Raw genomic sequence first — 15389 nt, forward strand, 5'->3', positions numbered from 1 at the left:
TCAGCCTGTGACCCCAGGTCAGAACCCAAAAATAAATATAAAGAATGAAAATCCATCTCTGCCAACAATTTTGACCACGTTAGCAGAAATAAGCTCTTTATTTATCATTAAGATTTTTCTTCTTATCTTTTTTCCAAATTCCCATTTTTTTTACTTTTTAAAAAATTTTCACTTTAAATTTTTTTCAAATATCATTTCATTGTATTTTATTATTTTAAAATTTTTTTCATTCTGTGAGATTTTGTGTGTATATATTTGTATAGGGGGGTATGTGTGTTCTTACTGCACATAGGTTTGAAAATATATATATGGAATTTTACTTTATTTTTTTTTTATTTTTTTATTTTTTTTTTAGTTCTCGGCAGACACAACATCTTTGTTGGTATGTGGTGCTGAGGATCGAACCCGGGCCGCACGCATGCCAGGCGAGCGCGCTACCGCTTGAGCCACATCCCCAGCCCCTGGAATTTTACTTTAATTGCTTTCTTCTGCACCTGTTTATCATTAAACCTTGATTTGACTTAGGTGGGGTATAATTATATGTGGATTTGAGTTGTTTTTATCTTATATTTGCTTGTTTGTTTATGACTTGATTTTTTTGTCCCTCTTATTTCCCCTTCTTCTCTTCCCCCACTAATAGCCAAAATTTCTTGTTCCTTTTCCTTTCTATTTTTATTCATTTAGTTAATAGTTTATTTCTCCTTCTTCATAGCCAACGTCTGCTATCTCCTGCCTCTCCTCTGTTCACTTTTCAAAATATGTCATACTTTCTCTTGCCTTTCTACCATATTTTCACTTAAGAAGCTATAATTCCACTATTAGAATTATATAATTTGTGTAATTCCTACCCCATTCACGTTGTGATGATTAATATAGTTGATGACATAGTAGACACCTGCTATTTAATACCTGATCTAGTTCACAATTTTTTTTTATTGTTAAATACTGACCCCACCATTTCTGAATAGATGACAATAAGTGTTATAGGTGTCAATGTAGACACTGGTATTTATCTTAAAGCTGTACACCTGTTGCTAACATTAGTGTTATTCTGAGCTCTTTGTTTTCTCTAGGAGGGACTGGAAAGTGGGACACTTAAGTTTTACAGAGTAGAAGTCCTATTTCCAAGCAATACTCAAAACTCAGACAAGTGACAGCAAGTCTCACCCCCCCACACAATCTAGCCTCACCTAAGCCTCACCAACACAACATGTGGAATTGGGGATACAAAAACCCCAAACCAACAACCAGTTCTCAAAGATAAACAACCAGAGAGGGATCTGAGGTCCTACTCTTGGACATCTCCTCATACATCAAAAACAGAGAGAAATCCCAGAATAAAAAAGATAGCTACACATAAAAGGTCATTCACATAAAAGAGGAAGGGGAAATCCACCATCTCAATTATGTACAAGTCTAAGACTTCTGAAAACACCAGGAAACAGGCAAACAAATCTCCCCCCCAAATTCACAATCCCTCAACAGAGGATTCCACTGATATGGAAGTGAGTGAAATTCCAGAAAAAAAAAAGATTATTAAAATGTTTAATTAACTAAAAGAAGATCTAAAGAATGAATTAATAGAGCAAATACAAAATAAAAATTAAAAAATATTTATTTTATACATATATACAAATTTTATTTGTTATTATAATAATACTTAAATTCAGGTGGGAATCCAGGAATTAAACTATCAGGCCCTAACACAAGCAGAAATCAAGGTAGTATAGGAATTTCTCCAGCCTCTCCCTTTAGTGTTTAATCTGCTTCTCTTTGTATCTTGTTGGTTCATTGTTATCCCTTTGGCTTCTTGTGAGCCTCAGCTACCATAGGCTTATCTCTATGTGACCATTCAGCACATCAATATACCCTTTAGTTCAAATTCCTAAGAGAGAGAGAACCCAATTTGCCCAATCCCTTTGCAAGCAATACTATACAACTAGATCTTGGAGCAAACATCTATATTGACTGCTCCTGACTCAGGTGTGCTTCAGTTGGTGAGGGCCCAGAGCTTGTCCCTGCCTCCTGACAGTTGGTATAGTCACATATCCCACTACCTTCTCATCCGGACTGTGGAGTAGTCTTAACCCCCAAAGGCCGCATGCATGTCATATCATTTAACATCTCTAGGTTAAACATTTAAAGATTATCAGAGGTCTTAAAATTACTTTTAACCTTAAGATAAAACTTTATTTACTTATTTGTTTTTGTTTACTAGGGATTGAACCCAGAAGCACTTTACTGAGCTACATCCCCAGCCTTTTTTATTTTTTATTTTGAGACAGGATCTCACTAAGTTGCTGAGGTTAGCCTGGAACTTGTAATTCTCCTGCCTTAGTCTCCATAGTTGCAGAACAGGTCTGGGGTTGTGGCTCAGTTGGTAGAGTGCTTGCCTAGCATGTGTGGGGCACTGGGTTTGATTCTTAGCACCACATAAAACAAATATAATAAAGATATTGTGTCCATCTACAACTAAAAATATTTTTTTAAAAAAAACAAAACACATAATTTAAAAAGTAAATTTGTAGTCATTTTTCTAACCTTTTTTGTAATGTTTATTTTTTTAGTTTGGTCATGAGCACAGACAGTAACTCATTGGCACGTGAATTTCTGACCGACGTCAACCGGCTTTGTAATGCAGTGGTCCAGAGGGCAGAGGCCAGGGAGGAAGAGGAGGAAGAGACACACATGGCAACCCTTGGGCAGTACCTTGTCCATGGGAGAGGATTTCTGTTACTTACCAAGCTAAATTCTCTCATTGATCAGGTAACATTTTTCATCAGTATAACACAGTTGATTACAACTTGGTAACTTCTGGGTTACATAGTTTCTGAGAGTCTCTTTGAGATAAAATACTCTTATGTCTCTCCAACAGAAAAAAAAATGGCCCCAATTATGTACACATTGTTTATTTGGATACTACTTTTCAAAACATGTGGAATATCTTAAAAGTTTCAAATGGCCTTTCTTCTAATGTGGTTTCATATATGTGCTTTTTATCCTAATAGCAGTGAGATTACCATGATTAAGGGTAGGTGTACAAGATTACAGTTCAGAAATATATGAATTCACATTTTCAATAGAGATAAAATATGTTTTTGAAAGGTTAAATATGGATTATACTTTGGGAACTTGCAAATTCGGGAGTGAAATCAGTGAATTCTTTTGTGTTAACCACTAATTACTGAGTCCTATAGTTTATTCCTCTAGTTTTTCATACTTTGTTAATTTGCTTGAAGTAGGGCCATATGTTTTGCTGTTTCTTTATTACAGAATTAACAGAATTTCAAAGCTAGTTGGGGCTAGAAAGCAGTCTTCATCTAACCTTTTGTAGATGAGAGAACAAATGCAAAGGCACTGAGCAACTCACAGTTAACTGAAGCCAAATATGATTTATTAAATATTCCATGTTAGTAGAAAAAATGTTACTTTAGGAAAGAAAACTCTGCAGTCTGCTTTTAGGAACCAATTAATATGGTCAGATAATATTTCAGTTACCTTGGATTTAAAAGATAATGAGGTTTCTGTAATATCAATATGACATTTTTAAACACATTGAATATTACTGGCTTTACACATGCACTTAGCCATCACTAAAAATTTCTTTGCTCTGAATGCATTTTACTAATAAATATATTTAAAAATGTCATATGTACCTAAGTTTGTTTTACCATTCTCCTGTTGTTTAACCATTTGAGTTGTATGCGTTTGGCTATTATGAATATACCTGCTATGAATATTCTTGTAAAAGTCTTTATGTAGCTATTTTTCATTTCTCATGGGCAACTATCTAGGCATGCAATTGCTGGGTCAAAGAGTAGGTGTTTGCTTAACTTAAACTATCAAACTATTTTCAGAGTAGTTGGACCATTTTTTATTCTCACGAGCAATATATGAGAATTTCAGTTGTTCTATAGCCTCTCTAATATTTGATATTGCTAGTTTTCTTAGTATTAGCTATTCTTAAATGAATATAAATTAGTAATATTGTTGTGGTTTTAATTTGCATTTCTCTAACAACTGATGATATTGAGCGCTTTTTATGTACCTATTGGGCATGTATATATAACGTGTCATCCTTTACCCATGGTGACACATTCTAAGAGCCCCTGTAGATACCAGAAATCATGGATAATACCAAACTTTCTCCACATTCTTTTTTCCCTCTATATAAATACTTATGGTAAGGTGTAATTTATAATTATACACAGTAAGAGATTAATAACAATAACAATGAAATAGAGCAGTTGTGACAACATACTATGTTATTAATAATTGGTAAATTACTTATTTCTGGAATTAAGTATTAATATTTTCAAACTGTGCTTGCCTATGGGTAACCAAAAGTGCAAAACTAAAGTCATGGGAAAGCGCAGACTGTTGTTTGTTGTATCTTTTTTTATGAATGTCCAAGCTTTGTGACATTTTAAAAAGTATATTTATGTTTTAGTTTTAGGTGGACACAATATTTTTATTTTATTTTTATGTGGTGCTGAGGATCAAACCCAGTGCCTCATGTGTGCTAGGCAAGCACTCTGCCACTGAGCCACAACCCCAGTCCTGCTTTGTGCTATTTTTAAGGTCTGATTATTTGATTATCATCGAGTCATAGTTCTTTGTGTATTCTGGAGACAAATCTTTGTTGGGTTCCAAGTATTTTTTGTGGCCTTGTCATTTCTTTTTTTTTTTTTTTAATATTTATTTTTTAGTTGTAGTTGGACACAATACCTTTATTTTTTATTTATTTATTTTTATGTGGTGCTGAGGATTGAACCCAGGGCCTTGCATGTGCTAGGCGAGTACTCTATCGCTGAGCCACAACCCCAGCCCTGTGACCTTGTCATTTCTTAACAGTGTCTTTAGAAAAGCAGATTTTTTTATACTGATTTTGTTATGTGTGTCCTAAGAAATCTTTGTCTTTCAATCCCAAAGTTGCAAGATATTCTTCTAGTTTTCTATTTTTTTTCCTAAAAGCTTTTTGGTTATTGCTTTTGCCTTTAGATTTGTAATACAATTTAAGTTAATATTTGTGTGTGGTGTGAGTTGTGGAGTTGTGGTTCTTTCCTCCTCCTTCTCCCATACAGTTATCCAGTTGTTCCAGCATCATTTCTTCTTATTGGCCTGCTCTTTCCGCAGTGGATAACTTTGGTGCCTTTGTTGAAAACCAATTGACCATATGTGATGATCTCACCCTGACTTTCTTTTCTGTCTCACTGGTTTCCTAATACCATACTGTCTTGATTACTGCAGCTTTTATAAAAGAAGTCTAGAAATTATGTAGTGAAGGTCACCAGTTTTATTCTTGTTTTTTTAATATGTGTGTGTACACACACACACACACACACACACATATTAGGTGTAGATGGACACAACACAATGTTTTTATTTTTACGTGGTGCTAAGGATCAAACCTGGGTCCCGCCAGTACTAGGCAAGTGCTCTACCACTGAGCCACAATCCCAGCCCCTTATTCTTGTTTTTCAAGAATATTTTCTGTCTGTGTTCTTCACAATTACATACAAATTTTATCTAGCTTTTTACTTCTACAAAAATGCACACCCTTATTTCACTTGGGCGTGATGTTGAGTCCATAAATCGCTTTGGAAGGAATTGACAACAATGTTGAATTTGCCAGTCCTTGGACATGGCAAAAATCTCTGTTTAGTTGGGTCTTCCAACTTTTTAGCAATATTTTATGTTTTTTTTAATGTTTACTTTTTAGTTGTAGTTGGACACAATAGCTTTATTTTATTTATTTTTATGTGGCACTGAGGATTGAACCCAGGGCCTCACAAGTGCTAGGTGAGTGCTTTCTGCTGAGCCACACAACCCCAGCTATTTTATAGTTTTTGATGTAGAAATATTGCACATTTCTTGGTTAAATTTACTCAAAATATTTTATGCTTTTTTGACACTATCATAAATGACATTTAAACTTTTAATTTTCCTATTGTTTGCTTATAGAAATATAGCTACTTTTTATATATTGACCTTTGCTAAATTCACTTACTAAATCATGAAAATTTTCTGTAGTTTCCTTAGGGTTTTCTATGTAAACAATCTCATCTGTGATTAATGATAGTTTCACTTTTTTCCCAATTTTATTTTCACGCCTTTTGTGCTGGCTTCTAGAACAAAGACAGGTGGAAGAGGTGAAAATGGACATCTTAGTCTTGTGTCTGACTTCAGGGAAAGCATGCACTATTTCACCATTGAATGTCATGTGGGTTCTTGGTGTTTCTTAGATACCTTTGATTGGAATGGGAGATCTCTTCCAACATAAAAATTGTTTCCATGTAATATTTGGTAATAATGGTTTCTGATTTCTTCTATACCCTGACTATAAATATATAGCTGCATTCTTACACAGTAGATAGAAAATAACAATGATCTAAAAGTTAATATATAAAATTGGACCAGTATTCATAACTATGTGTTATAAATAGTACTGTTTAAAATTTCATTGTTATATATTTAAACTGTATGAACATTTGATAAAATTGTTGATTTTTTTGCTGAGTAAAGTATGAAGTTTCACTGATGGATGTTATACATTGATGAATAAAATTTAATTTAGACATTTTAAAAAGTTTCTTTGATTATCAGCTATTTTCTGTGTGAAATTCTTTAGTCTTTTTATATTTTTGTAGTATCACCACTTTTATCTATAGTACTACCTAATTGGCCTATCTGTAGTGATTCGGAAAATACACATGACAGGAAGACAACAGGCTTTGAAGAGTGTGCCTACACAGTGTGCTCACTGGTTCACTCAGCTGACACTCGGCACCCACTGTGGGCCAGCGGAGATGAAAACATGCAGCGGGCTTTTCCAGGAGCACTTAGCTTTAGAAGAGACAGGCAGATGGAGGAGTGTTGACCAAAGGTGAGAAGTGCCGAGGAGTCCTCAGCAAGTGCTTCTGAGAGATGGGCTTCCCAGGAGGGGGCCTGAGGACATCAGGGCTGGAGAAAGAAGAGCACATGCAGTGAACCACAAGGGACTCGGAGCTGACAGCTCAGGCAGGGCTCACCCTGGAGAGGCCACTTGGGCTCCTGTAGGTCAGCTAGGCATACTTCTGGGTTTTCAGTCAATCAGCAGATGCCGGAGGGCTGTTGGATGGGGCTCGTGGCCAGGCTGCTGTAGTTCTCATCTCTCAGCGGGCTCAGCTTCTTTACATGTAGCGGGAGCATTCCAAGAGAGTGAGGGAGAAGCTGCAGGAAGCTACATTTTATCACTTTGGTTGCCTTCTGTGGGTCAAAGCAAATCATGAGGCCAGCTCTGATTTAAGGGATGGAGAAATAGACTCCATCACTTGACAGGAGGAATTTTATTTAGTTGGTGGCCATGTTTCATGTACCATCGTCTCTTCTCTGGCCAAAATTAGAAGGTCATATTTCTGTAGGTTGGATAGCCTAGAGATGACCAGGGAATAGATCAGTGTATGGCATATTCCACTTGGCTGGACCGAGGGTATGCCCCATTCCCCTAGAAACCATGACTATTGTGTATCCAGTGGATGTTGAGAGATAAAACTAGAGGTGATCTGAAATAGAGGACTGCAAGTTCTAGTTTTTTAGGGTGCTCACACATAATAGAAAAAGATTTGATAACTTCCAAAAGGACAGAATTAAATATGAGGTTTCTTTGGGATCAGAAAAGATAAATAAACCTGGGAATATACCATATCTAAAAAAGTAATAGGTCCAGTGGATTAGGGAGCACTGCTCTGGTAATGAATAGGGTTAGAAATGATGGCAATTGAGTGTGAAAACAAGAGTTGTTTCCTCACTATTGTACTAGGCTGCCCAATGGTCTACGGGTCCTCCTCAGGGTGCAATTCCAGCAGAGGACACAAAAACCAAAAATCTGCTCTTGCTGCAATATCATCCCTTTGAAAGGCTTGTGTTTTCTGAAAACTAGTCCACTTGGTGAAGTGAGGCCAACAGGCATGCTGTTCTGAGGAGAGGAGCCATCATCTTGGGATGCTGGGGAAGGAGAAGCTTCACAGAGTAGATGCTGCAGGGCTGGACCTCAAAGGTGGCCAGAGTACCTTAGCTAGTGGGAAGGAGCCAGGGTGCTTGGACCTCATGTAGTGCAGAGGAGAGCAGGCAGAAGCATCTGCTCACACAGCAGTGGTGAGGTGCCAGCGTGCTGTTGTGGAGCAGGAGCCGAATTCCACAGAGCTGCTTCACACATCTTTGAGGTTTCTGCAAGCTCCCTTAGAATGCTGTTGGTTCATCTATTGAAGATAAAGAGCAGATGAGGAGGACTCTACAGGAATGATGGGCTAAACAGTGGTTTACTGATTGTGTGATGGGACTTCCCCCCAGTCACTCCATTAAAGCTGCATTTGTTAAGGTCACTGGGACCCTGCTTTTGCTAAATGCTCTTTAGCCATTGTCTGACACAGTTCAAAAATAACAGCTTTTGACCCTGCTAACTCTCCTCTCTTTTCATGAACTGTTCTCTTCTTTGGTTCCTCGGGCTCCACTTCTCTTTTGCCAGGCTGCTTGTGTGTAGGTTTCTCTCTGGTGCTGACTTTAAAAACCTCCAGAGCTAGTCCTCCTCAGGATCCTCTTGTGTTTCTGCACACTCTCCCTGGGAACTCACATACACCCTTGACTTCCACCCAGGACTCCTGGGCATTTTTATTCACATCTTAAGTTCTAGGTATACATAGCCTTTGTCTACTGAAATGCATTTGGATATTCCACCGGTATCTCAGACTCAACAGGTTTAAAAAGTGAATCCATCATCTCTACCCCAGCCTAATATCACTCATAAATTTCCTGTCTTGGTGATTCATTATCAGCCATTATGAAGAATCTTTTTAGATCTTTTATCCTCCCTCCCTTATGCCTAAGTCAACTGCAAGTCATTTTAGGCCTACCTTACACTTTCTCAAACATTATTTCCTTTAACATTTGTGTTGTCAGAATACCTCAGATGGTCATCATCTCTCTCATTGGAGATTGTGTCTGTGCCTCTAATATTAACTGCCTCCCCGTACCAAATCCGATTGTATCACCCTGACCCCCTCCCAACAGGTGGTGTAAGAAATAACTTCTAACTTGATTGGTCTTTAAATCTTTGACCACCTGCGGCCCAGGGGGCCCAGGTCTCGCTCTCAAGTTCCAGTCATACATCAATATCTCTAATAAAGTATGTTCCTTTTCCTGAACTCCTAAACTGATTACCTGTACCACATCTGGGGACTTACTCATACTACATGCCTTCTGTTGTTCTTGTTTGTATGTATTTTATGGACCAAATGAGGGGACCTTCTCCAGGGCTTGGACCATTTACTCCAGAAAGGGTAAGACAGTAAGTCCTGTGGATATAGTGTGCAGTAAATATTTATCAGATTACCTTCACTAATAAATCCTTTTCTCTTTATATATATAATTTATTAATAGCATAATTTTCTGTTTAATTTTTTTTGAGTTTTACATTTAATTGCATGAAGACTTAAAAATTTCTAGTAACATTATTATTTTGCTAATTAGTAGGGCTTAATTTTTCATTTTCACCTAAGAAATCTGTTTTGTCATAGGTAGGTGAGGAATTCTTGCAAGGTGCATGGTAGTAATAAGAGCTATTTTTGGAAATAACAGCAAGAATGTGCTAAATACCAGCAAATACTCCCACATTCTTCTGTCATTGGAAAGGATTATAAATGGAAAAGAATCACAGTTTTAATTGGACTTACGATAGGTTAATTTTATTCCTTGCTTCTCAAATGCAACTCTTCAATAAAAAGTGTTTTTGGTTCCCTTTAAGACAGGTATTAGGAAGGAAAGTATCTTATGCCCTTAGAATACAAAGGATTCTTTCATTTCTGACAGGCGTTGACGTGCAGAGAAGAACTCCTGACTCTGCTTCTGTCACTGCTGCCCCTTGTGTGGAAGATACCTGTTCAGGAGCAGCAGGCAGCAGGTATGGTCCCCTCAGCCTGTCACTGGCATCATCCACAGCCCACTGGGGAAAAATCCCACTGAAAAGCTGCTTCTGCCTGAATGGTTGGTGCAGCTTCAGATTCTGCAAATATTAATTTTGATTTATTTTATACTTATTATTAATTTTTTTCAGTAATACAAAAACCATGGTGCTTGTTAGGGAATTACTTAGGGTAATGATGATTAGAAAATATATGAAGAAGCAGAGCACTTATCTGAGAGAGTAAACCTAGATATGTCACATCAGAAAAATGGATAGTGGAAAAGTGTGAAGAAAGAAATTACTGTTTCTTTGCTTAAAGTTTGCTGTTACCATTTCTCCAGAAATGACTTATGGTGTTTGCTTTAGTTTATCTAAAGTTGTTTCTTTCTTTTCTTTTTTTTTTTTAAGAGAGAGAGAGAGAGAGAGAGAGAGAGAAGAGAGACAGAGCGAGAGAGAGTGTGAGAATTATTTATTTTTCAGTTTTTGGTGGATACAACATCTTTATTTTATTTTATGTGGTGCTGAGGATTGAACCCAGCGTGCTGCACATGCCAGGCGAGCGCGTTACCACTTGAGCCACATCCCCAGCCCATAATTTATCTAACGTTGTTTCTAAAGGATAAGTTGAAATAATATTTTGTTTCAAAAACCGTGTAGAATTATTACACTTAAGGCCAAGAGACATTTTTATTTTCTGATTTTGAAAAATAAGTCTGTGTATATATAAAAAATATATATGTGTATATGTGTATATATATGCATATATATTTAATATGTATGTATATATGTAAGTTTATATATATTTATATATTCATGTAAATACATGAAACTCTAAATATTTCACTGGAAGGATTAGCAGTATTCCCCCTTGACCATTTCTGGGAAATGTGAATTGTGAAATGCTTGAGAATCAGGTTAAAAGAAAAAAGTCCTCCTGTATTTTATATTTTAATGCCTTGTGTTTTTAGTAAATTTCTCATATGGGGCTCTTTTATGAGGTTATCTAAGGTCTTGTAATATTGTTGATTTACTCTATGTTCTTATTTTCCTCTGAATTTTTAGAATTCAAAAATTGTTAGTCACATAAGAAATCTGATTATTGTCTTTTTAGGGAGATTTTCTTAATTGCCTATATTTTTTGCTTCAGTGGAATTGGTCAGACTCCTTTTAATTTTTCCTCTCATTTGTTTGTTTCCCTCTACTAAGTAAAGCATGGTTCTTTAATTTACAGATTTTTATTCACTCTAAATTGCAACTATATTTTTCATGTAGATTTTGTTACATATTGCAAAGGGAAAGATCAATTTAATCATCTTTTTAGTAAAGAAGATTCATTCATTTCTCCAAGAAGTAGCCATTGAGTGCTGACCACAGGGCAAGCCCTAGGCTAGTAGGGACTGAGGATCAAACACTGATGTCCATACCTTGTGCTTAGTTCAGTTCATGAGGCCCTTGAGAAATATTTTTATTTCAGAACTCTTTTTTTTTATTGGTTGTTTACAACATTACAAAGCTCTTGACATATCCTATTTCATACATTAGATTGAAGTGGGTTATGAACTCCCTATTTCAGAACTCTTAACCTCAGTCTTGGTGAACATTTGGTATATACTATATGATTTTGAATTAATTTTGGAAAAATGTAAAGTTCTTAAAGGCTATAAACTAACTATTGCTTTTGTGAGAACATAATATATCCCTGTATCTTCACTGTGACACTACTGGAGGAGGTTTGTAAAGTGATGTGAACAGCAGCACTAACTACCGAATAGAGTCTCTTAAATCCTAATTCTATTCTCCATTATTGGTTTCCAAATTAGTTGATATCCTTTGAACTAATGCCACCTCATGTTTAGAATAAGAAGGATAAATATGGGAAGAAGTAACTCAGAGAGAGTGTAACTGAGGGAAACAGCCTATAGCAAAATCATGTGAGGCTGGACTCCTACAGTGGGTGGTAGGTAAATGGGAGAGTCATTGCCTGAACAAATTGAGTGTAACCACATGCTGAGGTGTTCTAAATCTTCTTTCTTCATTTCATTAGATTTTAATTTGCCATTGTCATCTGATATAATCCTCACCAAAGAAAAGAACTCAAGTTCACATAGATCTACTCAGGAAAAATTATGTTTAGAAGGAAGTGCCCCATCTGGTCAGGTTTCTACAAAAGTAAATGCTTTTCGAAAAAGCAGACGGCAGCGTAAAAGTACCCATCGTTATTCTATAAGAGATGCTCGAAAAACACAGCTCTCCACTTCTGACTCAGAGGGCAACTCAGATGAAAAGAGCACGGCAGTGAGTAAGCACAGAAGGCTCCACGCGCTGCAGCGTTTTGTAACCCAGTCTCCTGAAGACCACCTCTCACCTAGACTAAGTTTCTTTGTAACCAAAGAGCAGGGGTCTCCTGACACCATGGCTTTGAAAAACTCCACAGAGACTACTCCAAGGCAGGAGTCAAGCACTGACATTTTAAGTGAACCAGCTGCCTTGTCTATTCTCAGTAACATGAATAATTCTCCATTTGATTTATGTCATGTTCTGTTGTCCTTATTGGAAAAAGTTTGTAAATTTGACATTACTTTGAATCATAATTCTGCCCTTGCAGCCAGTGTAGTGCCCACACTGACTGAATTCCTAGCAGGCTTTGGGGACTGCTGTAATCTAAGTGACAAGCTGGAGAGTGAAGTAGTTTCTGTAAGTTGGACCGAAGAACCTGTGGCTTTAGTTCAGAGGATGCTCTTTCGAACAGTGTTGCATCTCATGTCAGTAGATATTAGTGCTGCAGAGGTCATGCCAGAAAGTCTTAGAAAAAATTTAACCGAATTGCTTAGGGCAGCTTTAAAAATTAGAACTTGCTTAGAAAAGCAGCCTGACCCTTTTGCACCAAGGCAAAAGAAAACACTACAGGAGGTCCAGGAGGGCTTTATGTTTTCCCAGTTTCGTCATAGAGCCCTTCTTTTACCTGAGCTTCTGGAAGGAGTTCTACGAATCCTGATCTGTTGTCTTCAAAGTGCAGCTTCAAATCCCTTCTACTTCAGTCAAGCCATGGATCTGGTTCAAGAATTCATTCAGCACCAAGGATTTAATCTATTTGAAACAGCAGTTCTTCAAATGGAATGGCTAGTTTCAAGAGATGGAGTTCCTCCAGAGGCCTCACAACATCTGACAGCCCTAATAAATAGTGTGATGAAAATCATGAGTACTGTGAAAAAAGTAAAATCAGAGCAACTTCATCACTCAATGTGTACAAGAAAAAGGCACAGACGCTGTGAGTATTCTCATTTTATGCATCACCACCGAGATCTCTCCGGACTTCTGGTTTCAGCTTTTAAAAACCAGCTTTCCAGAAACCCCTTTGAAGAGACTGCAGATGGAGATGTTCATTACCCCGAGCGGTGCTGCTGTATTGCAGTGTGTGCTCATCAGTGCTTGCGCTTGCTGCAGCAGGCTTCTTTGGGCAGCACCTGTGTCCAGATTCTATCAGGCATTCATAGTGTTGGAATATGCTGCTGTATGGATCCCAAATCTGTAATCATCCCTTTGCTGCATGCTTTTAAATTGCCAGCACTGAAAAATTTTCAGCAGCATATATTGAATATCCTTAATAAACTTATTTTGGATCAGTTAGGAGGTGCAGAGATACCACAGAAAATTAAAAAAGCAGCTTGCAACATTTGTACTGTTGATTCTGACCAGCTGGCCAAGTTAGAAGAGACACTGCGGGGCAGCTTGTGTGCTGCTGAACCTGCCTCAGGTGCACCCAGTCCTTCCTACAGATTTCAGGGGATCCTGCCCAGCAGTGGATCTGAAGACTTGCTGTGGAAATGGGATGCGTTAGAGGCTTATCAGAAATTTGTTTTTGAAGATGACGGATTATATAATATACAGATTGCAAATCACATTTGTAACTTAATTCAGAAAGGCAATATAGTTATTCAATGGAAGTTGTACAATTACCTGTTTAATCCTGTGCTGCAAAGAGGAGTTGAACTAGCACATCACTGTCAACACTTCAACATTACTTCTGCTCGAACTCATATGTGCAGCCACCTGAATCGGTGTCTGCCGCAGGAAGTGCTTCAGGTTTATTTAAAAACTCTGCCTATCCTGCTTAAATCCAGGTTTGTGTATGTATATATATACTGCTATTTTTTTCTTATGGATGCTTTTGAATGTGTGATAAAGCGTATGCATTGGTACTTCTAACCCTCATATTTCCAGGGCCTTATCAGCAGCCTAAACCATATTTACTGTTGTCTGAGTTTATTAACAAAAAAACTTTAGTTTAATTTTAGTTTATTAACAAAAAAAACTCCTGCCTCTTGCCATAGTTTAAACTGTTTTTTTATTTATTTTGACTGGGAGTAGTAGTGGTAAAGAAGAGGATAGTCATTGAATTTAAGGTCTCAATGGAAAAAAGGTAAAGTTTTAGATATATTTCTGAGGAAAAAAAACAGATGCAACATAAATATCTAAGAGCAAAGGCCAAGTTTAATTGTATTTATAGATGGAATATTATTAGCCATTAAAAATGCTTATATAGGAGGTAGATGTATGAGGCACTGGGTTCCATTTTCAGTTCCACATAAAAATAAATAAAAATAAAATAAAGGTATTGTGAGCTGGGCACAGTGGTGCACGCCTGTAATCCTAGTGGCTCTGGAGGCTGAGGCAGGAAGATCAAAAGCCAACCTCAGCAAAAGAGAGGAGCTAAGCAACTCAGTGAGACCCTGTCTCTAAATAAAATACAAAAAATAGCACTGAGGATGTGCTTAGTTGTTGATTGCCCCTGAGTTCAATCCATGGTACCCCCCACCCCCGCAAAAATGAAAGTATTGTATCCATCTACACCAAAAAATATTTTTAAAAAATGCTTACAAAGATTATGCTGGTGGAAATGGAAGGCGATCCTCAGGGTTATACAAAATGTCATATAAGAGGTAAGGAGGGGTAAGTCAAGAGAATACAAATGGAAGACATGATTTACAGTAGAAGGGGTAGAGAGAGAAAAGGGGAGGGGAGGGGAGGGGAGGGGAGGGGGGATAGTAGACAATAGGACAGACAGCAGAATACATCAGACACTAGAAAGGCAATATGTCAATCAATGGAAGGGTAACTGATGTGATACAGCAATTTGTATACGGGGTAAAAGCGGGAGTTCATAATCCACTTGAATCAAACCGTGTAATATGATGTATTAAGAACTATGTAATGTTATGAACGACCAATAAAAAAAAAAAAACAAAGATTATGCTGGGACAAGAGAAAATGCTTATAATATTTTGTGGGTAAAATATGCAAAATTTCAGGTATTGGGGTTGTGACTCAGCGATAGAGCACTGGGTTCCATCCTCAGCACCACATAAAAATAAATAAAGGCATTGTGTCCAACTACAACTAAAAAAAATTTTTTTTTTGAATTTTTAATATTTATTTTTTAGTTCTTGGC

The 15389-nt window shown here is 37.1% G+C and overlaps 1 protein-coding gene across 1 annotated transcript in view; it reads left to right on the top strand.

Annotated features, from left to right (window-relative positions):
• The window catches only part of Lyst (lysosomal trafficking regulator), a 157074-nt gene that overhangs the window by 21539 nt on the left and 120146 nt on the right, over positions 1-15389 (top strand). The window contains exons 3-5 of the mRNA XM_026413069.2: positions 2568-2766; positions 9847-9937; positions 11985-14061. Coding sequence (XP_026268854.2) covers positions 2575-2766; positions 9847-9937; positions 11985-14061 — 2360 coding nt within the window. The 5' untranslated portion in view covers positions 2568-2574. The remainder of the gene's footprint in view (positions 1-2567; positions 2767-9846; positions 9938-11984; positions 14062-15389) is intronic.

The sequence above is a fragment of the Urocitellus parryii genome, chromosome 9 (genome assembly GCF_045843805.1).
Source record: "Urocitellus parryii isolate mUroPar1 chromosome 9, mUroPar1.hap1, whole genome shotgun sequence".
In the NCBI taxonomy this organism is placed as follows: domain Eukaryota; kingdom Metazoa; phylum Chordata; class Mammalia; order Rodentia; family Sciuridae; genus Urocitellus; species Urocitellus parryii.